This window comes from Bos indicus x Bos taurus, chromosome 6 (genome assembly GCF_003369695.1).
Source record: "Bos indicus x Bos taurus breed Angus x Brahman F1 hybrid chromosome 6, Bos_hybrid_MaternalHap_v2.0, whole genome shotgun sequence".
NCBI classification, from domain to species: domain Eukaryota; kingdom Metazoa; phylum Chordata; class Mammalia; order Artiodactyla; family Bovidae; genus Bos; species Bos indicus x Bos taurus.
The window spans coordinates 60,677,087-60,699,278 of NC_040081.1; the positions used below are offsets into that span (position 1 = coordinate 60,677,087).

Sequence of the window (22,192 nt, forward strand, 5' to 3'; positions counted from 1 at the left end):
CAGCTATCTCCACGCTAATCCTAGAATTTGGATCATGCAGAGTGTGTTACTAACATTTTACTGCTGCAATAAAAGACATTCCAAGAGGGCTCAGGGATTCAATCAGAAAACTTGAATTCATTATAGTAACTTGAATAGTGTGGGAATTGGGCTTCATTACTGTCAAACTGAAATCTCATTCCCATCTCTAATATTCTTATGGCGAACCCTGGCTTCTCTTCTTAAACTAAGCTAGAGACTGTTACCTGGTGGAAAACTCTGTCTCGTTACAGTGTCAAAAGGGTAGCATAGTAATCCAGGCTACAATTGATTCCATATTTTTGAGAGAGGAAAGGTGCTTGCATCATTCCATCATTCCATTCTGTGCTCAGCCTCGGAATTTCTGTGCTTGACATTCTGTTTATCTGCTCCTCTTCCTGAAACCTGATTTTTCTGATGATGTGGGGGCCTGGACCAAATCAACAGAAACCAAGGCCAGACAGAAGAGGTGAAGTCAAGGGTGACCTGTATTGTGCGGGCCCAGGAAAGTGAACCTGCGGAAGCGGGACTCAGGAAGGTGCCGGATCTGTACAAGGATGACCTGGCCCAGCGGAGAATTCAGAGCAGGCTCGGCCCTCACCGTGAGGCCCCAAGCTTTATCACGGTTGCCAGTATAACAGAAGCCGACCTGGAGACATGGGAGAGACTGAAAGTGTCAGAAAAGACGAGGTGTGTCGTGGTTCCCCCTAACAGTGGTATCATTTGACTTTGAGCAAATCAAACACTTATCCTTCTATCACTCTTTATTTTCACGGCCAGAAAAAAAGAAATACCTCTCAAAACACAGAGCATATTTTGCATGAGTTAAAACTTCATAATACTAAAAATTACAAGGAAACATCCTTTTTAATTCAACTGACTTATTGTGAATGCGTATTTCAATAGGCTTGTTTATTTGTAAGGAATTTAAACTTGACTTGTAAATCATTTTAATTATTTCATAGTACCTAAGATTTTCTTATGCTGTCATTTATGGCATTGGAAGTGATATTTTAAAAGCTGTAGAAAAGCACTATTTACCCAGGCAAGGCAATGATCATTTCTTCATTTGATTAATTACTGCAAAAGCAATTCTGCTTTAGCCATCCAAGTATTTTTCATACATCCACTATATTTTAAAAACTCTTCCTTGATCTGTACTCACCTTAGAAACCTTTGGAACTTATTTCCGGTTCTGACTAGGGATGGAGATGTGGAGCACACGTGTGCCCCTGAGCCTTCACCAGAAATTAAAGCGGAAACTGCCATCCGGGATGACTTTGCCAGCCGCAAGGCAAGGGCCTATAAGAAAGCTTCCAGCAGCCCTAGGCAAAAGTTCGTGCACTTTGGGCCAGTGACAGAGATAGATCAGCAGACGTGGAAGCGGCTCAGCATTGGCAGGGCGGGGCCGAGGGCGGATGCAGAGGAAGGCATCAGTCACGACAGCAAGACTCACACATGTGCTGTGTCTGCTGCCTCAGCGGCCACGTCCAGCTTAAAGGAAGACCGCATGCTTAATCCACAGAATGACTGCAGGTATTTTCACCATTACACGTGCAAGGAGGTCTGCATGGGAATCACTGCCGCTTTTAAAGGGTTCGCTGACTCACGTTAAAGGAACCCCCAGAGATGACAAAGTTTTAACAGGCTCTTTTGCTGGTTGGCAGAGAAGGGAGGTCAGTACCCCAGGGGGCAAGTGTGTGTGAAGTTAAAAGACATCCATTTTGATTCTGTTGTCACCAGAATCACTGCCTGGGAATGCCAATAATTTTGGCAAATGCCCCTTTTTCCCTCGGCCGCATTAAGCACTATTTTATTCATCAGCAACATTGAACAGACTAGATGGGATGTTTTAATGATACCCTTTGTGTTTTTCCTAAAAATATGTTGACAAAAATCTAGATTACCTATACACTCCCTCCTTCCTGTCCCATAAGGGAGGAAAAAATAGTTATTAGTATCGTAAGTTCAGATTTCAGATATCTAAGCAGACACACAATAAAGTAAACCTCCTCCCCCTCTACTTTTTAAAAACACACAACAGAACTCGAGTGGAAAGACTCCTTTGAGGGTTCCTATGAGTCAGGATTCCTTGGATGAGTAACCATTCAAATTTGTGAGGGATCAACTGGGAAAAGACCTTGTAGACCTGTCACCAGTCCTCATTCTTACCGGAGGGCTTCCAGATGTGAATTCCCAAGCCCTCTGTGGGGGATTCGGTTCTATCTATGGACTGGTCTTTCTTCCATTAAGCAGGTATAGCCTTAGATGGTAAAGAATCCACTCTCAATGTGGGAGACCTGGGTTCGATCCCTGGGTTGGGAAGATCCCCTGGAGGAGGGCATGGCAACCCACTCCAGTATTCTTGCCTGGAGAATCCCCATGGACAGAGGAGCCTGACGGGCTACAGTCCATGAGGTCACAAAGAGTCAGACACAACTGAGTGACTAAGCACAGCACAGGGCATTTATAAGATTCTAGATTCTCTGTATGCTAGGTGAGGAAGGGGTAACTTAGAGATCAGAGTCCAGTCTGCACCCCGCTGTCTCTGCATGGTCCAGCAAACGTTTATTTACTAAACATTTGCTCTGCCATCTCCAAGTGAATTGCTTTCCTCCCATTTGAAGTCCCAAACCCCTGTCCCCACATCCTCTTTTGTCTTTGGCTGAAGATGGTATCTAAGGTACCTTAGATTGGTAAGGTATCTTACCAATTTTAGTAAGCCACTCAGTTTTCCTGGGTTTCTTCCATGTAGACATGTTATTAAAATTTGAGTTTCTGTTAGGAAAAAAAAAGATTCTGGATTCTCCCAGGAACTTCCACTCCACCTGTGTGGCGGGAGCAAAGCAAAGCTCTTCATGGCAGGAGGAAATGCTCAGGACAGTCTCCTCCATGCTTTGTCCTTGAGCACATGGTGGATCATCTGTGACATACAGAGGAGTTTCTTTGGTTTGATTTCTTTGTGGATGATACCATAAATATAAATAACCTGGGTACACCAGAAGTCACTGCTGGAGATTCAGAGGCTAGTGGGGACCAGGCATGGAGGGGGTGGAAGTAAGAAATTAGTAAGAAATGCACCCTTGAGTCCTTGAGTACTAAGGGGTCGTCACTGAGCTCCATGGTGAGTCAGGCCAGCCTTCTTTGACTTTCTCAGGGCCTTACTTAGGTTCATATTCTATTATCCTGTTCTGAGGATGTCACCCTAACTAACCCAGCTTCTGGAACAGCAACCAAACTTTCTCTCTTAACCTTTCCATCTCAAAGACTTTCACTGTCTCCTTTCCTAACTCTTTTTCCTCTTCTCTCATGCCACCAATGCTACTTGTCACCAACAGAACAGTGACTTCTGATGTAGATGACTGTTGTAAAAGGGTCTCTCAGCTGGCTCCCGTGCCGGAGTCCCAGGAGGAGCGTAGCTTCAGTGCGGGCGAGGGCCCCAGGAGGACAGAGGAAGGTGAGGAGGTGGAAGATGACAGGCGGGGCCACGGCCTCTGGTGTGAATTCCTTCCCAGTGGTAAAGCTGTCCTGTCTGGCTTTAGTTACACGCAAACAGCAGCCACAGGATCGCAAAGAAGAGCCTGAAGGAGTTGCTCAAAGAGATTCTGAGATGGCGCCAAAGGCCGAAAGATCCGAGGAGGGCGGCCAGCCACTGTGAGCGTTGCCTGCATTCCAGGGTGTGCTGCGTCTGCTGTGTGCGGCTGCCGGCTTCCCCGAAACGGCTCCCCCCAAACAGCTTAAGCCACAGCGTGCACTTGATGAGTGGTGTGGCATGGAGCAGAGTCCCTTAAAGGAATGCACCCGCCCCAGGGTCAGAGTTCTGCTTTCAGCGCCCCCGCTGGGTAGAGATTTTTAGCCTTTGCACGCGGTTGGGTGCTGGCCAGATTTCATTCTCAGGACTCATGAAAACCAAAAAGGGAAGCCCATTCCCGTGTAAGTATCAGTTGCATGAAGAAAGTCCCTGGTATTAATACTCAGTTGCTATGTGAGCTGCTGCCTCCATGAACATTGGCTTCTTCTGTCTTGAGTTAATGCCGAGTGAGTGATGCTACTGAAAATATCTTAAGCAGTAAGTGCCGTTTGACTGGCTGGACTGACGTGCCCTAGTTGACATCCTGTGACCTCTGAATGGGAGGCTTCAGAGAGAGAAGAGAAATTAGAGAAGATGACAGCTCCTGTCTGGAGCCACAGTGGACCGAAAGGCCAAAGAAAATTGTACAATTCACAAAAAGATGACATGATGACCTGGAGAACTGGGATGTCTCGTAGTCACATTGGATCCAACAAACCAGTTCCTTCCAGTTGCATTTGCAAAGCAACATATTTGGGAGGAATCTGCCAAGGGTCCGCCAATAAAAGATAAGAGGTCAAAAGATTATCCCAAGCTGTTTTGACTTTGTTTCTCCAGTCTGAGCCTTGATACATGCTTTGAATATGTTATTAATGCTTTACGGTTTATCAGCACCACTTACCTGCTATTGCTAGCAGAAACAAAATGATTAAATGATTGGACCAGTTTACCAAGGTTTTTTTTTCCTCTCTTGCATGTAAGTAGGTATGGAAAGAATAGTTAAGTTGTGGATTGTCCTATAAACATTCTTTCTGACTACCATCTTGTGGGCAGCCTAAATGGGAAACTCTTATTTCTTCCTAGCTCACACGGAAGTCATCGGGTAGAGGAGTTGAACTTCTTTCTGACCTACTTGATTTCATTCTGATTCCAGGAGGGTCTTCCAGTCCTAAGAAGATATACATTACTTACAAAATTTATTTAATTTAATTTTAACATTATCAAATAGTGATTTCTAGAGGTAGAATTTTCATTCCATTCTATTGATTTAAAATGAAAGTAGGGAATATATATGGAGGAGGACATGGCAGCCTACTCCAGTATTCTTGCCTGGAGAATCCCATGGACAGAGGAGCCTGGTGGGCTACAGTCTATAGGGTCACAAAGAGTTGGACATGACTAAAGTGACTTAGCATACATGCTGGAATATATAAAAAAGATAATCAACAAGAACCTACAGTATAGTACAGGGAACTCTACTCAATATTCTGTAATAATATGGGAAAAGAGTGAAAAAAATGGATCGTATGTATGTGCATAACTGAATCACTGCGATACACCTGAAACTAACACTATATTATAAATCAACTATACTTTTAATATAAAATACAAATAAAAAAATAAAACAAAAATAGGTAAAGAATAATCCTGAGATTCATGGTCTACTTTAAAATCCTATATGTTGAAGCTTCTGCTGTTATTTCAAAAGAGTAAGACTTGTGAAAAGTGTGGTCTGCCAGATCCATGTAGAGCAGAGGAGCAAGAAGCGTTTAGCATAATTAAAGCTCCCCTATAAGACAGGAAGTAATAGAATTCTGCTTCCTTTGGTGGTAGACAGAAGGTAGGGTGGGGAGCAGAGAGAGTGTTAATCTCCAAATTTCAAGTTAATAGTCAAGCTGTCATTACCACCTGGATTTAACATGCATTTTGCAGTCTTCTGAATCATAATGCTTCTAGTAGAGCCTTCTTGTAGCACTGGTTTCAGGGAGCAGGGGTGGCAGCGGTGCTCGCCCTTTCCAGGTGCTTCTGCTCTCTCCAGCTCACCTTCTCCTGGGAATTCACAGGTGAATGCCTGTTGGCTCCAGTTCACAACTGGGAAGCCTGCAGTAGAGAAGTTACACCTGGGTCCCAGCTGGGGAGGGCAGGCTGGTGACGAGGTACTGCCTGGCCCAGCACACTCCCTCAGTCCCCAGATGCCCTGATGTGGTGATGGGCGCTGCATCAGCAGGCTGGTGGGAAGCGGTTAGCAAGAGAGGAGAGGAGGAAGTGAGGCCTGTAGGCTGCCTGCTGGATACATTCTAGGCAGCCCATTTATTCCCCACACAGCCTTGGAGAGTGAGAAGTTGTATCTGTATTCTCCAGGAAGAAACCAAGTTGTATGGCAGAAACCAACACAACATCGTAAAGCAGTTGTCCTCCAACTAAAAAAGAAAGAAAGAAACCAAAGCCCAGGTCCACACAGCTGGCAATCACAGATCCGAGACCCAAACCCATCTCTGTCTGAAGAGGGAGCTGCCATCCCATGCCAGTGCATTACCTACCAAGTTACCAGAGGAGACTGGAGGTCTCACGACTTCCCTTTCACTTGTATTCTGTCCCTCTGGACGGAATGGCTGGTTTGAGCATAAGGAGATATATTTAGAGTAACTGCGTGACAAAATTGTGTGAGGGAGCAGGCACACACTTTGGGAATTCGTGTTTCCTTTCAACAAGTGTTTGTTGAGTAATTGCTATGTGTGAAATACTGTGCTGGGTGCTGCTGGAGGATAGTCTTAAATGACAGGTGAACTCATTTCTCCTCCTCACTTCAAATGGCGTTCGCGCTAGTTCACAACGTTGCTGAGCATTGATCCTGAAGTGCTTTATTTGTGCTGAAAACTACACAGATGCAATCAACAGGTGGAGAAAGTACTCTCTTTACCTTCTAAATACCCCTGCCCTCACAATTGAACTTTATTAATTGCTGGGTTTTGGTAGGATGCTTATACCAACTGTGATTTGTCTGGCCGGTATTGTAGGTCTGTTGACTTACCTACTTTGCATTTTTTTTTAAATCTCTTTATTAGTCATTTTTTAAAACTCATCTTTTCGTTTCTATATTTCATAGAACCACTGAGAAAATCATTGGAAGCCCAAACTCTAATTATCTTCTCCATAACAGCAAAGGCAATTCTGATTAAATTGGTTCCTTCTTAAAGCTAATAAATTTGTCTGAGAGGAAATGTCTTAAAGCCACAAGTATATAGTAAACAGATAAATGAAGGGTATCTTCAGAGACTGCACTAGTCTTTTCAATCTCCTGAGTATCCAATAAGGATTTAGTAAATACTTATGGAGGGCCTGGTCTGCTCACTATTCAGGGAACCCCCAAAGAAAAAATCCCGACTCTCACGGACCTTGCATTGCAGGGTTAATCAACATTTGTTGGCAGAGGTCTCCATGAAATGCTGCTGAGTATTTTGTGTAGAAGCAATTTAAATTCTAATATATCCTGCATGCAGCAACACAGCTGAACCTCATAAATGAAATGTGCTAATAAGGAAGCCAGACTCAGAAGAGTACATTCTATGTGATTCTGTTTACACAGCACAAGGCTCAATGCTGATTTGTGGTTTGTGAAGACTCATCAAGGTGTGTGTGTATGGTCTGTGCACTTTCTGTACGTATAGTTTACTTCAGTAAAACGTTAATTAAAATATTCAAATCAACACAAAAACACCAACTATCGATTGAACATTTCTAGATTAAGCATCCATTAGGAATAACTTCTCTGCTTATTTCCATAGATAATTTAGAAAACACTATATTCAAATGTCTATTCCAGTAGGCCTGCTAGTGAACTGGGAAACATCTATCCAGGCTTCAGAATTAACACTGTTAATTCTGGGTGGAATTTACACTGTTCTATCCTCTTTCTTGATGTGAAGGAATTCATCTGCCTCCATGTGGAGGTGGTTTTGGAAAATTGAATGTCTTAAGTCAAACTTTAGCACCTTCTAAAACTATCCCCCAGAGAAGCAGAAAATGGGTCTTACTTCCGGAAGAAAAACATCTACAAACGCTTTCCTTTTCTTGCTTTTGGCCATTTCAACTGAAACTCCTACTAGTCTTTCACTGGTATGGTTGCCCTCACTGTGTGTGAAAATAGTTATTAATGAATTCATAACTGTTACAGGGTAATGAAGGCATCAGAGAGAAAGGTGTCTATGTGTGTACACCAATGTGTTTGGGGTTTTTTCTCTACGATCATAGGAAGAGACCTTTAGAAATTACTCCCTTCCCCCTATATTGTTATGAAACTGAACATAGGATCAGGTAGTTTTTGCTGAAAACCCCCAAATTTAATTTTTCAGACTAAAAGCCTGGAATTTTTTTTCTTTGCTCAAATAAGTCTTTGTCCACCATCAGAATGCATGAATAAATTGCCTTTCAGGGCATAGGTAAGAACCTTCTCTTAAAATTCCCCTTTCCAGAAACAGTCACTTGTGGGAGCTACTTTTTTCAAATGTGCTTAAATATGCCCTTGTAATATTCTAGTTTTTTTTTCTAATTTGACCTTTTTCTTTGTTTTATCAGATACATTAAAACTTAAAAGGCCCATATTAAAGAAGGTGCAACTTTGTAGCTCTAAATAATCAGAAGAATATAAAAGATTGTTTAAAAAAAAAAACTTTGCTTTTTCAAGTTATGGAATATTATCCACGTCTGGTTTTGATTAAGGCTGCCAGTTTTCTAGGAATTGTGGTTTTTGTCAAATGCACGCGGAAGGCACTGATTGGGGTTCTGGTTGGAGTTCTGGTTTGCTTTCAGAAACCTTCGGAAACACTCTTTGATGTTATTTGTGCAAATGCATTAACACATCAGGGAAAGGGTCAGTAAGCGTGTGCTTCTATGCTGGGTGTCCATTACAGCCCATTACTCTACACAGAAAGGCAAAAACCAGTTCAACCGTTTGTGAATGACCGTAATACACATTTGGTTTTTTCAAAGCTGTCTTCTCTAAACATTGTGGGTTGCACCTAAGCCTTTTTGTGTTTATATTGAAACAATTTCTTTCTTTGTGGGTAACATGGAGAGGTATTTTTTATTTCCCCTTTGGGTTTTCCTACAAATTTCGCATTCTTCAGAAATGTCAAGACTTTGCTTTCATTTTTAGCCATTGGTGAATATTGCTAATTGTATAATGACACTTCTCTTCCAGTATGATCAGCAAAAAAGGTTTGGCACGTATACATTTCACGTGTAGTTTTTATTTCCAGCTTGGTTACAGTGTTAACCTTCTGTCTTGCCAATCCTCTAATTTTGGATTTGGTCTTATAGATACGGACCGAGAACTCCTGTGTCTGACGACGCAGAGTAAGTTGTTTTGTATTCATAGGAATACATTAATTATAGCCTAAACTGCATGCTTCCAGTACTCACCACTAATTGAAACGCAGTTAATGTAACAGTGGACTGAAGAGCTAACTGACTCTTCTCTGCAGCCTCAGAGAAGCCCTTGAAATTGGAATGCAAAACATATGTTCTGTGCAGGAGAGATGAATGAAAAAGCCACTTAAGCATGATTCTAATACGCAGCTGCTGCTTAAAACTTAACATTTGCTTTTCATAGATGGGGCATGTGAAAGTTGTTCTTGTTAGGGTTTGGAAGTTGGAAGCTCTTCTGAACCATGGAATTGTTAAAAGGCTCTTCTGCGCTTTGCATTGAATCCTTGATATGTGAAGGCTTAGCTGTGCAGCAGTTATTCTCAAAGACACATTTTTTTTTTAAGCTAAGAAAATAAATTCTAAACCACTAATGATAGATTCAGAAGCCCAAGTTCCTCCCAGGTTGCAGTAATATAAACTGTGGGATGCCTGAGCCCAGAACGCTGGGGTTTTGTTCATGTTCCATGGCACAGCCAGGGGTCAGGATGTGCAACATGACTTGGGTTGCCTCTCCTTGGTCTCTGCTCCTCCCAGAGATACATTGCCCATCCCCAGCCTCACATACGAATTTAAGATGAATCTACTTTCTCCCATCTGTGACCGCATTGACTCCATTTCAAAAACAGATTCCCCATAGGCAGAGCATTCTGAAACTGATAGCCAAATCAGAAGTTTTCTTTGCAGAAGGCTGGCTTGCTCAGGTTTAAGAAACATGATCAATATCTCACTGCAACACCAGTGGCCCGCTAAGCCTGATGTCTGTCCTCTGGAAGAGGTGTTTTGTGGCCTTGTGGGAGTCTAGGCCATTCTAAGAGTGAACCCCAACATTCTCCCTGCCTGTCTTCCTGGCCTGAGCCATAGTTTCGAGTCACTGAGTGAGGAATCCAAGTAACAGTGTAGAACAAATATCATTTCCACCAGTAACTGCAATCAGGCCACACATCTACTGTATTTGAACTGTGCTTTTTTTCCATGTTTGTGTTCAAGATGTCAGCTTAGTCTGACTTTTAGCTCTAAGCAGTCTGACTCGAGTGCCAAGGAGATCAGTTTCCGATGTGTGATGTATGATTGCTTTGTGGCCTGACACACGGAACATTCATGTCTCAGAACTAAATTCAGCCGGAGCTTGACTGACTGCATGGAGTTAAGTAGTCTATAAAACTGAGCCCTGGTTATTGCTTTTAAAATCTACAGTGGCAGTATTTAACATTCACTGAAAGGAGGATTATATAAGATTGATAGGCAAAACACTACTTTGATTTGGTTAGCAAAAACATTTTGATAGAATGGATTTACTCTTCATCATTGCAAAGCTGCTGTGCAATTTGCCTAATACAGATCTCTCAAAAACCCTGAAAGCTGAAAGAAAAGGAGCTATATTAAAGAGCTTTTGAATGCTGCCTGTACCTGAATATGAAACCTCACCCACAGGAAAAGTAAATGATTTTTTAAATCAAGTGGGGGTGCAGACTCCTCTAAATTTACCAAAAAAAAAAAAAAAAAAAAGCAGCTTGTGATCCAGGAAGAGTATAAGGAGCTTCTTGTCCAGGGGTCTTATCTGGGAACATCTAAAGGGCTGAATTTCCTTCTTGGAATAGACATAATTTATATGAAATCAAGTGATCAAGTGGGTAAGAAAAAAAAGTTATGTCAGGAGTTTTTTTTTTAATAGAAATTTATAATATGTTTCATTTCTTTTCTCACTATCTCCCTTTTTCAAAAACTTTACAGACCACTATTGGCACAGGCTCTATTTATTCATAATTGACACATTCTTAAAATGCAGCCCAATCAAAAAAAGATGTGCCCTTTAAGGAGAATGCGGGTCAGGGGCAGACCTACCACACAGGCAAACAGAAATTTCCGCCTCCTGGCAAGCCAAGAATGTTTCCATGGATTTAGTTTCACCTTCTTGCCCTTCTCTTCACTTCCACATACCTCCTCTCCCAATGGTCCCCACCATGGAGCCTGGAAACTGTGAGAGCCAGAGGCCATTTTGCTCTTAATTCCCTTACCTTAGACTTGGTCCGGAAACAATTTCCAGGCTCCCCTGGAGGTACTTTAATCGTGGCCCTAAGAACTGCCAACCCACTGCAGGGAGAGGCTCCTGGGCTCTACAGCCAGGGGCCCTGTTCCCAACAGCCCAGGAGCATGGCCTGTTGTGCTGAGAAGCATAGATTTGGTGCAAGTCCTGTTAACATTGTGGAACCTAGACTTCTCCAGGGTTCCCTGAAGTGCTGTGCTCTACTAAATCGCTTCAGTCATGTCCAACTCTTTCGACTCTATGGACTATAGCCTACCAGGCTCTTCTGTCCGTGGGATTTTCTAGGCAAGAATACTGGAGTGGGTTGCCATGCCCTCCGCCAGGGAATCTTCCCAACCTAGGGATTGAACCCACATCTCTTATGTCCCCTGCATTGGCAGGCAGGTTCTTTACCACTAGCACCACCAGGGCCTCCCACCTCATCCCTCTACATGCACTTCTTCATTTTGGAGGCTGAGTCCAATCTCTGAATGAGGGAAGATTTTCTGAATGGTGACTCACCTCATTTTCTGTCTACTATTATCAGTCCTCAGCTTGCTTCCTTTTTTGAAATGGCTTAAAGGTATTGCTCATAGTTTTATTATTTCTCTTTTGCTGGTGTTGCTTTTTAAAGAAAAAAAAGCTCTAACCAGAAAAAAAAAAAAGTACTTCCTGGTATAGGAGAAGGCAGACAAGAGTTTCTCTTTTTATTTCACTAACCAGCTTTTGGCCATATTTGGGCTGTGGTAGTTAGAACTTCATGGTAGAAACAGAAATAGGAACCTGGGACAGAAGAAGGCAGTTCTGAAGGCCTTGTTCCCACCCTCTCCATGCCAATCAAGTGAGATAAGCAGTCTGAAATCCTAGAGAAGCCTGCCATTTTCTTACTGCGGTCCCAGAAGACTTTGCCCTATGGCCATCAGTGTGACCTAAACCAAAATTCTGCCCTTTAAAAATTACAGATGGCAACGTTGAAGGAAAGGACCTCCTTTCTCTCCCATAATCTGCCAGCTATTAGTAGATTACAATAGAGTCCCAGCTGAGAGGGGTTTATGTCTTCTAAGACCTTCACAAAGCCTATAAATTGCCTTGAAAGAGAAACAGGCTGAATTTTATACATTTAGAGTTAAGTTGTTGTGTTTTTTTTTTTTTAACTCTGAAAGGAAGATGGGATGAGTTCGGGTCCCCTTCTGGAAGGGTTGTTTGAGGGTATTATGATCCATGAAGTTTAAAACCCATGAATTAGACTTTTCTACCTAACTCTGCAAATGTCTAAATTTTCCTTAAACCACATTAATAAGTAGCATCAAATAGGTAGCACATCGCAGTCCCTCCTCTCTTTAGAGGACTACAGTTTATCTTCCAGGAAGACACAGTCACCACAAGCAACACCGTGCCCTGAATCTGTGGACAGCTCCACACAGGAGCGTGTCATATCCATGCAAATAGAAGCCTTGGATCAAAGAAAGTCCTACGCAGCCGAATTATTAGAAACAGGTTAAAGTACAGTCTTCAGTTTTCACTCTCTTTTCACACAGTTTTCAAAGACTCAAATTGTCCAACATCTAAAGAGAGGGGAGAGGCACTCATACATTCATATTTGAGTAGACTGAAATGAACGTGGGTAGCCATTGCTTTGGGATTGTCTTCTCCTTCCAGAGAGCCGCCTGCTAAGGAACCCCTGGCATCCAGCGATGCTGCTGCTGTGCTTTGTCTGGCCACGGGGATAACTATTTTGGACATCACTGATGATGTCTGGAATTAGTTAGTGTCTTGGTGCATGGCTCTTCTTTTTCTTTGTGTTAAGCTGGCTTCAAAAATGGACTGTCACAGTCTTCTGTTCTTAAAGGGCCCTTCACTTGTTGGGCGCTTTATAACCCACGTGGTCCCAGAGCTAGTCATTTCTTTGAGAGGAAAAAAAAAAAAGGAAGATTTTGCTTTGGTTTTTATTTCTATTTTCATCTTTCTGCTTCAGCTTTCGCTGTAACAAAGGTCTATAATAAGCATTGCAGAAAAGGCTCTATGGTCTTACCCAACATTTAATAAGCTCCTGCAGAATATATCAATTATATGAACAGCCTAAAGGTTCTTAAAATTTGATTCCAAATCCTTTTGCTTTTAAAAGAGTATATGCAGAGGTATCCTGTCAGAAATAAAGTGAAACCCTTGTGAGAATTTTAGGATATAAAGTATACGCTGATTTTTATATTTTGCCCTTAACCTTACCATAAAATACCTTATTTTCTTGATTTCAAGATGCCATCAACATACTACAGATTTACAGTTTTACAGGACATAAAAATAAACCACAACAAACATATGTATCATTTGTGCATAGTTCTTGGATGCATTCAAAATTCAGAAAATACGACATGAAAAAGTGGTGCCTTAGATTGAGGCTGTATGATCACTTTTTTAATGGAGAAATTGCCTCTTAATGAAGAAAGCATTTAAGCCAGACCTACACAAAGAAGCATTTACTGCAATTAAATTTTCACTTCAGGGGACGCCATCCTCCTTCCCCACAAATTCTCTCCAAGTTATACATGTTAATGCTCTTAATTTTATTTTCTAATACATTTATAAGTGAGACCAGCTCAGAGTTTCAAATACCTTTTCAAGCCTCTTAGTTTAAACACATCTAGGCCCCAACATGTAAAATTAATTGACCGATTCAGCCATCACTGAAGACAAAGATGGTCACATTTTGGCTTCTGCTTCAAAAGAAGAGCTGAGGCTCCTAGCATGCCCGCTGCTGCCAGCTGAGGGAGGAACAGATTGCAGACCCCGTGGCTGCCTTAGGCTGCGGAGGGAAAGGGACTGTTTTCCATACGCGGTAGCGCCCCCACGCGGCGGGACGCCCCAAGTGCGCAGAGGTAGGAGGGGTGCTCATCTCTGTCTGCTCGTTGTCTGCTCTCTCCACGCGCAGGAGCACGAGTATGTTTGACATGCGGTGTGAGGAAGAGGCCGCGGTGCAGCCGCACAGCAGGGCCCGCCAGGAGCAGCTGCAACTGATAAACAGCCAGCTGCGGGAAGAGGATGACAAATGGCAGGATGTGAGTGCTGGGGCCACGGCCGTGGGCAGTGGGGAGACTGCGCTGCCCGCTGGGCAAGAGGCCCTTTGGAACAGAGAATCAGAATCAGATTGGGTGGGAGCCTCGGGCTGGAAAGCCATGCAGAAGAAAGGGGGGCCCGGAGAAGACTTTAAACAGTGAACACCGCCCATGTGGGAATTAAGGAAAGTACCCTTGCTGAAGTTTGGCCAGAAAGCAGAGGGGAGCGGGTGGGAGGCAACTAGCATGCGATGGCATATCAAGGATGCACTGGCTTCTGAGTTTGTGTATTTGGAATTGATAATAATGATGATGGTGACCACAATGATAACTGTCAACACTGAAAGCATGCCAGTAACAGGTACTGTTCTGAGTGCCTTGCAGTTAATCGTTCTTGAATCCTCTCAGTAACTCGGTATACTAGCAACTGTAGATATTACTGTCCTCAGCCAACAGAGGAGTCCCAGAGCAGTGAAGTAACTTGTCCAGAGTCACACAGCTAGTGAATAAGAGATCGAGGATGGCTCCAGGGCCTAATGGGGGCCTTGGGATTGTCTGTGAGCTGAGAGCAGAGAGCTAGGGCAGGAGAGGAACTTGAAGATCTGTATGAAACGAGAGAGAGAGTGGACTATTTCATCTCATCCTCACAGAGCGCTCTGAGGTAGTCACTGCAGATTTGACTCTACCTTTAGTCAACTGGTGAACTTTTCCAAAGTCGATAAATTGTGGTCACGATTATGTCTATGAGATATCAAGCACTTACTATGTGCCTGGCACCTGAAGTGCAACACCTCATTTCACCCTCACAACAAGCTTGCAAGAGTAGGTATCATTATCATTTCTGTTTTGGAGATGAGGAAACTGAGGTACAGAGAGGCTAAGAAGCATGCTTGAGATTCCAAAGCATGGAAGAGATGGAGCTGGGATTCTTTCCCACAGCCACATGCCTACCTAACTCCAGACTCCTACCTCTTTCTCATTAGGCTCTAATTGCCCATAGGATTTGTGGTGAAGTTGTCATAAGGATCAGATGACTTAGGACATGATCAGATGACTTAGGGCATACAGAACTATTGGTTCTACAAGACCCCAAAACCAATTGTTTTTCTGCTTTTTCTTCCTTCCCTGAGGGAATTTGTGTAGGTCTGTGGTTAATTCCTACCATTCTATTGTCAGCGAGTCCATTCACAATGCAGAGGTCATAAATAGCAAGGAATGAAGTTTCTTACAATATCTGTGAGACAATACTTTATGGCAACCGACACGGGATACAATAGCAAGTTTTACGTTGCCGTGTTTTACAAAATGTGCTGCCCTGCTCTGGATAATCTAGAATATCTGAAGGTTTCCTGCCTTCAAGATATTCCTGTTCCAACCAAACTTAAACTGGATTGTAGAGGAATGTCTTAGCCTGGCCCACAGTCAGCACTCACTAAACCCTTAAGTGTAGAAATGGAATTACATGCAAGTCTGAAGAAGAGTGTTCTGTCTCCCTCCCCCTCCCCCATAGGACCTGGCTCGTTGGAAGAGCCGTAGAAGAAGTGCTTCTCAGGACTTAATCAGAAAAGAGGAAGAAAGGAAAAAGATGGAGAAGCTGCTGGCTGGAGAGGATGGGACAAGGGAACGAAGGAAAAGCATAAAAACCTACAGAGAAATCGTCCAAGAAAAGTGGGTTCTTTCTGTTGTTGTTTAATGTACAGTTAGTTAGATGTGCTTTTTCTAAAAATTGTCAGTCATCACAAAGGCTCTGACAGTAATATTACACACCCTGTTTGGTCTCTTCAGCTCTACTTGGGGTCCTACCAAGGTCCTCGTTGCAATTCCTGTGACTGTTGACTTTGTTCTTGCTTCCCCTCCCATGTCTACCCTTTAGAGAGCGGAGAGAAAGGGAGTTGCATGAAGCATACAAGAATGCACGGACCCAGGAGGAGGCAGAGGGTATCCTTCAGCAGTACATCGAGAGATTCACCATCAGTGAAGCTGTTCTTGAACGTTTGGAGATGCCAAAAATCCTGGAAAGAAGCCATTCAACAGAGCCAAACTTATCCCCCTTCCTCAGCGACCCCAACCCTATGAAATATCTGCGGCAACAGTCACTGCCTCCACCCAAGTTCACTGCCACTGTGGAAACCACCATCGCTCGTCCCAGCGTTCTGGATGCCAGCATGTCAGCAGGCAGTGGGTCTCCGAGCAAAACTGTCTCTCCCAAAGCAGTGCCTATGCTGACACCCAAGCCTTACTCCCAGCCCAAAAACTCTCAAGAGGTCCTGAAGACCTTCAAGGTAAGATGAGTCCTTTAAGGGTAGAACCAAAACTGAACTCCCTGGGGAAAATAAGCATTTTATCTCAGGAAGATGCAGTGGTTTTTATCAAACAAAAGCAAATGCATTAACATGTACAGTTATGAAGTTTATATGTCTCTGAGATTTGGTTTGCAAATAATTCAGGGATTGATGATTCTTCTCTAAGTGAAGTCGTTCAGTCATGTCTGACTCTTTGCAACCCCACGGACTGTAGCCTATCATGCTCCTCCATCCATGGGATTTTCCAGGCAAGAGTACTGGAGCAGGTTGCCATTTCCTTCTCCAGAGAATCTTTCCAACCCAGGGATTGAACCCAGATCTCCCACATTGTAGGCAGATGCTTTACCATCTGAGCCATCAAATAACTTAGGATTCTTCTCAAGTCCTATTTTTAATACTGATGGGCTTGAATGAAATTGGTGGTTGAGTCACCTCCATGAGCAAGGTCTATTTCATAGTTCGATGTGCTGAGCGACTGAACACGCATGCATGCATGATGGTATGATATCTCCATAGCAATGGTAACAAACCCCAATTTAGCAGCACCCTAGGTATCTCCATTTATCTAGGGGTATTGAAAATGCCTCAAAACAAACTTTTAATGAACTTTAGTGTAAATAGAGGTATATGCAGTTACCTCTGTATATACCTCTAAACATCATAACTGAAAAGCTGCTGCTGCTGCTGCTGCTAAGTCACATCAGTCGTGTCTGACTCTGTGCGACCCCATAGACGGCAGCCCACCAGGCTCCGCCGTCCCTGGGATTCTCCAGGCAAGAACACTGGAGTGGGTTGCCATTTCCTTCTCCAATGCATGAAAGTGAAAAGTGAAAGTGAAGTTGCTCAGTCGTGTCTAACTCTTCACGACCCCATGGACTGCAGCCTACCAGGCTCCTCTGTCCATGGGACTTTCCAAGCAAGAGTACTGGAGTGGGTTGCCATCACCTTCTTCAGAAAAGATGCTACCACTGGGGAAAAAAAATGATAATATAAGAAATACATGATATATACTTGATATTCAAATGAGAGATTTTTTAAAAAAATTTTAGGTGGGAAGAATCTATATTATTTTGGAAGTGGGGGGAGGTGCCAATGAACGTGTAAAATAGTGTTCCAGAACCAAAGAACCTATAGCAGCCAAACATCTTTTTTCATCCTCAAATCCTAGTATTTTTCCTTGCGTCAGGAGGAAGTACTCATCCTTCGTCTCAAGAGAGACGACAAAGAAAAGTCAGTTTCCCTTGTCCCTGCACGCCACATGGGTTTATAATAGAAGACAGAGGTGGAATTCATCAGTGGCAGACACAGACATGTGACTGTAAAGGATGTTTGCTAAGCTAAACTAACTGAGCACTGTGTGTGTGTATCTTCCTATTGAGTTTCAGAGGGAGCCGAGCCATATTTCTAACTTTCTTAGCATCTTTCTTAGCTTAACTCTGAATGTATCTTTAAAATCTGTGTCTTAGGCCTTGATCAAACGAAAGAAAAATGTCCTTTCAGTCTCATCTAGGTTGGATTGAGATGTTTATCCCTCCAAGGGCAATCGCTGTGTGTTTGTCCACAGCTTCGTCCTAAGAGGCTGGTGTCTGTGCCTAGGCACTCAACAAGTGTCTGTTGAATAAGCACATGCATTTTTCCTGAGAAGATGAGATACTTATCATGCAGACTGGTGCACACACAAATACACACGCAATCACATGTGCTCGGCAGGCTGCCTAAGTACCGTAGCAGCTCTTCTTCACCCGGGGCCCATGGCCATCAACTGTCTGATAGCTTCTCGAAAAGGTTGGTTTGATATTGAGGTGGCCCAGGACAGGGACAGGGAATACATGCATTTAACTTGGTATCCAAGGAATGTGATCTGTTGGTCTAGATGTCCATTTGCTTTCCTTTATATAAACAGTACAATGTGATCGTTTAAACAAAAGAATTAGGATAGATGGCTTCATGGCGAGACCCTGAGAAAACCCAGTTCCTACCACTGTGGCAAGACAGTGTGGAGGCTTCAGGGGAGGTAGAATGACGGACTTGGATAGAGGTCCTTTTAGAGCTGGAGCTCACCAATGAGCCCTCAACTCATCGTAGGTCCTGATGGCTGTCAGCCCTGTTCACAGCCCCACCATCGACTGGGTGAGCTCACTCATGGTCAAAGGTAGCATGGAAATGGACAGTTTTTACCAGGTAACACTAGAACTGGAGATAAGGTGTGTGTGCGTGTGTATTTTCCTGTGGGGAGAAAGTGGGCATGGGAGGCAGGGAATACAGGCTCAGTTTCTTAGTACAACAGATTTAAGAGTAAAAGAAGTGTCAATAAAATGAAGGAGCAGTAAAATGGTTTAAGGGAGTGTTTTCAAACTGAGAGTTGCCACCTATTGCTAGGTTATGAAATCAATTTAGTGGTTTGGAATCAGCATTCTTTTTTCAAAAAAACATTATTAGATATATTATACTAATAGATATAATTAGATATATTAATATATATATTAATAATAAACATTATTATATATTATAATATATATATATTAGAATATAATGTTTAAAAACAGTATAGTGCATCACATAGAAAAAGGTAAATATTAATGGTTAAACTCCATTTCAGTTATCTTTATGTGGGTGTGCTCAGTTGTAATTTAAATTTTATGGATCACAGACAATAGACAAAACACTGACTTAAGGTAAATAATCTATAACTAGTATCTGCCCTTCTATTATTCTTTTTAAAAGATCTTAGAAGGTTTAGTAATAAGAATAGCTAACATTTATATACATAAATATGCCAGATACTGTTCTAAGTTCTGTGCATATATTAATACATAATGATACCATAACAGCATCATTAAGGAGATACTATTAAGAAAGCTGAGCGCCAAAGAATTGATGCTTTTGAACTGTGGTGTTGGAGAAGACTCTTGAGAGTCCCTTGGACTGCAAGGAGATCCAACCAGTCCACTCTAAAGGAGATCAGCCCTGGGTATTCTTTGGAAGGAATGATGCTAAAGCTGAAACTCCAGTACTTTGGCCACCTCGTGCAAAGAGTTGACTCATTGGAAAAGACTCTGATGCTGGGAGGGATTGGGGGCAGGAGGAGAAGGGGACGACAGAGGATGAGATGGCTGGATGGCGTCACTGACTCGATGGACGTGAGTCTGGGTGAACTCCAGGAGTTGGTGATAGACAGGGAGGCCTGGCGTGCTGCGATTCATGGGGTCGCAAAGAGTCGGACACGACTGAGCAACTGAACTGAACTGAGCTGACTGATTATCATAGAAAGGAGGAAACTGAGGTTGAAGATTACATGGCTGTTAAGTGGTGAAGCCAGAACTCAGGTTGCCTCACTGCAGGGCTTCCTCTCATGACCGCTCTATATACTGTCGGACTTGAAAGAGATTTCCAGGTACCTTCAATAAGTCAGACTAACCACCCTCACTCCTTTCTTGCTCCCACCACCATCCCTAGACATGGGGGCAAAACAGAGATATTTTAATGTGCATGGCCTCTTTTTCTTGAAAAAAACTGAGATGGTCAAATTAACTAGAAACAGGAATTTACTGTGGGGCTCCCCAGGTGGCTCTGGATAAGGAATCCACCTTCAGTGCAGGAGATGAGGGTTCGATCCCTGGGTTGGAAGATCCCCTGGAGGAGGGTATGGCAACCCACTCCAGTATTCGTGCCTGGAGAATTCCCATGTAGCCCTGGTGGGCTACAGTCCACGGGGTCACAAAGAGTCAGACATGACAAGTGACTGAGCACGCACACACACAGGGATTTACTGTAACATAATAACGCACCAGGTTCCCTGCCCTCCATGCTTGCTTGCAAAAAGTATTCGTTGCCCTCAACCATAACAGGATAACCTGTGAAATATTCCTGATCTAAGATGAGGTCCACCTAGTTTATATGTTTATTAGGAAAAAAAAATCTCAAAATTGTGAAATAGCAGTCACAGAACTTCCAGGAAAAATTACTGGAATCCAAATATGCGACATGTATTTATACCTAAGATCCCTTGATTTTCTATACTACAAAATAAAAGCAGACCCCCCAGTAAGTTGAGCATGAAATGTAATCTAAACGAAGTGACCTGAGAAGGCAGACCACCTTTTAAAGAAACCTGACCACCTTTTAAAGAAGCCCTCAAAGATGGCATTTAAGGGAGCCCTGCTTTCTAGACTGACGGAAGCATATAAGAGAACTTATTCTTTGTTGGACTGTGAATGGTAAGTGCTAATGATTTAAGATGATTCTGAACATGTTGTTATAATCTTTCACTGAGGAATAGCATGTTCTTGTTCGTTCTGGATTTTACAGGTCGATGGGAAAGTCACCATGAATGGAGAGACGACTCATGGTGATGAGGAGGAGAAGGAAAGAGAGTGTCCCACGGTGGCACTTGCCCCCTCGTTGACCAAATCCCAGATGTTTGAAGGTGAGGCCAGAGTGCATGGGTCCCCCGTGGAGCTGAAACAAGACAGAAACAGCATTGAAATCAACATAAAGAAGCCAAGTTCTCTTCCCCAAGAGCTGACAGTAAGAAGCAAACTTTTTTTTCCCCCTCTTTTTGAAATAATTTATTTTTTAAAAAAATAAGTAGGTCCTGATCATGATCATTTCCTTCTAGGTGAGTATATTCATTTGCTAGGGCTGCCATAACGAAGTATCACAAACTAAGTGGCCTACACAGCGCATGGTACGGCTAGTTGTAGCATAGTCCTGCCGCTAGAAGTCCAAAGTTGAGGTGTTGTCCAGGCAGCTTCCTTCTGGGGTCTGCGAGGGAGAGTCTGATCCTGGCGTCTGCTGGCCTGCTGGCGGTCTCTGCCATTCTTTGCCCTGGAGGTGTACCACCCCAATCTCTGCCTTTGTGTTCACATGACTCTCTCCCTGTATGTTGTCAATGTCCAGATCTCCCCCTTTTTATAAGGACACAGGTCATACTGGTTTAGGGCTCCCCTCCAGCATGATTCAAGTGGTAAAGAATCCGCCTGCTAATGCAAGAGAGGCAGGTTCGATCCCTGGGTCAGGAAGATTCCCTGGGGAAGGAAATAGTAACCCACTCCAGTACTCTTGCCTGGGAAATCCCATGGACAGAGGAGCCTGGTGGGCTACAGTCCACATGGTTGCAAAGAGTCAGACACGACTGGGCAGGCACATGCCATGCCACTTCAGTGTGATCTCATCTTAATTTAACTACATCTACAAAAATCCTATGTCCAATAAGGTCACATTCTGAGATACTCTAGGTGAGGACTTCCACATATAAATTTGAAGAAGTTCACAGATCAGCCCCTGGGCTTCCATGATGGCTCAGACAGTAGAGAATCCTCCTGCTAAAGCAGGAGATGTGGGTTCAATCCCTGTGTTGGGAAGATTCCCTGGAGAAGGGAATGGCAACCCACTCCAGTATTCTTGCCTGGAGAATTCCGTGGGCAGAGGAGCCTGGCGGACTACAGTCCATGGGGTCACAAAGAGTCAGACACGACTGAGCAACTAATACGAACAGTCACGCCGTAGCCCAGGAGGATAGCAGAAGGTATCATACGAGTGACAGGCTTTGTCTTGTCCCTCCATGATTGGTGTCCAGAGTTATAGAAAAAGAAACAAATCTCTAAGGACTGTCCTGGCAGCCCATGGTTAAGACTCCACGCTTGTAATGCAAAGGGCACAGTTTCCATCCCTGGTCAGGTTACTAGCATCCCACACGCTTGCTACACAGTGCGGCCATGAAACAAGAAAAGGAAATATCTGAAATACCTTCTTTTCTGTTTATTCAACCTCATCAGGCTTCCTAAAGTAATTTGAA

The 22,192-nt window shown here is 43.3% G+C and overlaps 1 protein-coding gene across 19 annotated transcripts in view; it reads left to right on the forward strand.

Moving 5' to 3' along the window:
* LIMCH1 (LIM and calponin homology domains 1) overlaps positions 1 to 22,192 on the forward strand; it is a 351,768-nt gene that overhangs the window by 284,643 nt on the left and 44,933 nt on the right. For 9 of the 19 annotated variants that reach the window (XM_027544369.1, XM_027544373.1, XM_027544368.1 and 6 more), the window contains 5 exons: positions 8,909 to 8,944; positions 13,969 to 14,095; positions 15,603 to 15,760; positions 15,966 to 16,374; positions 20,704 to 20,922. In XM_027544369.1, coding sequence (XP_027400170.1) covers positions 8,909 to 8,944; positions 13,969 to 14,095; positions 15,603 to 15,760; positions 15,966 to 16,374; positions 20,704 to 20,922 — 949 coding nt within the window. Of the gene's footprint in view, positions 1 to 465; positions 709 to 1,221; positions 1,555 to 3,356; positions 3,476 to 3,560; positions 3,673 to 8,908; positions 8,945 to 13,968; positions 14,096 to 15,602; positions 15,761 to 15,965; positions 16,375 to 20,703; positions 20,923 to 22,192 lie in introns of all 19 variants that reach the window. The other 10 variants (XM_027544363.1, XM_027544364.1, XM_027544365.1 and 7 more) reach the window with 2 other exon arrangements.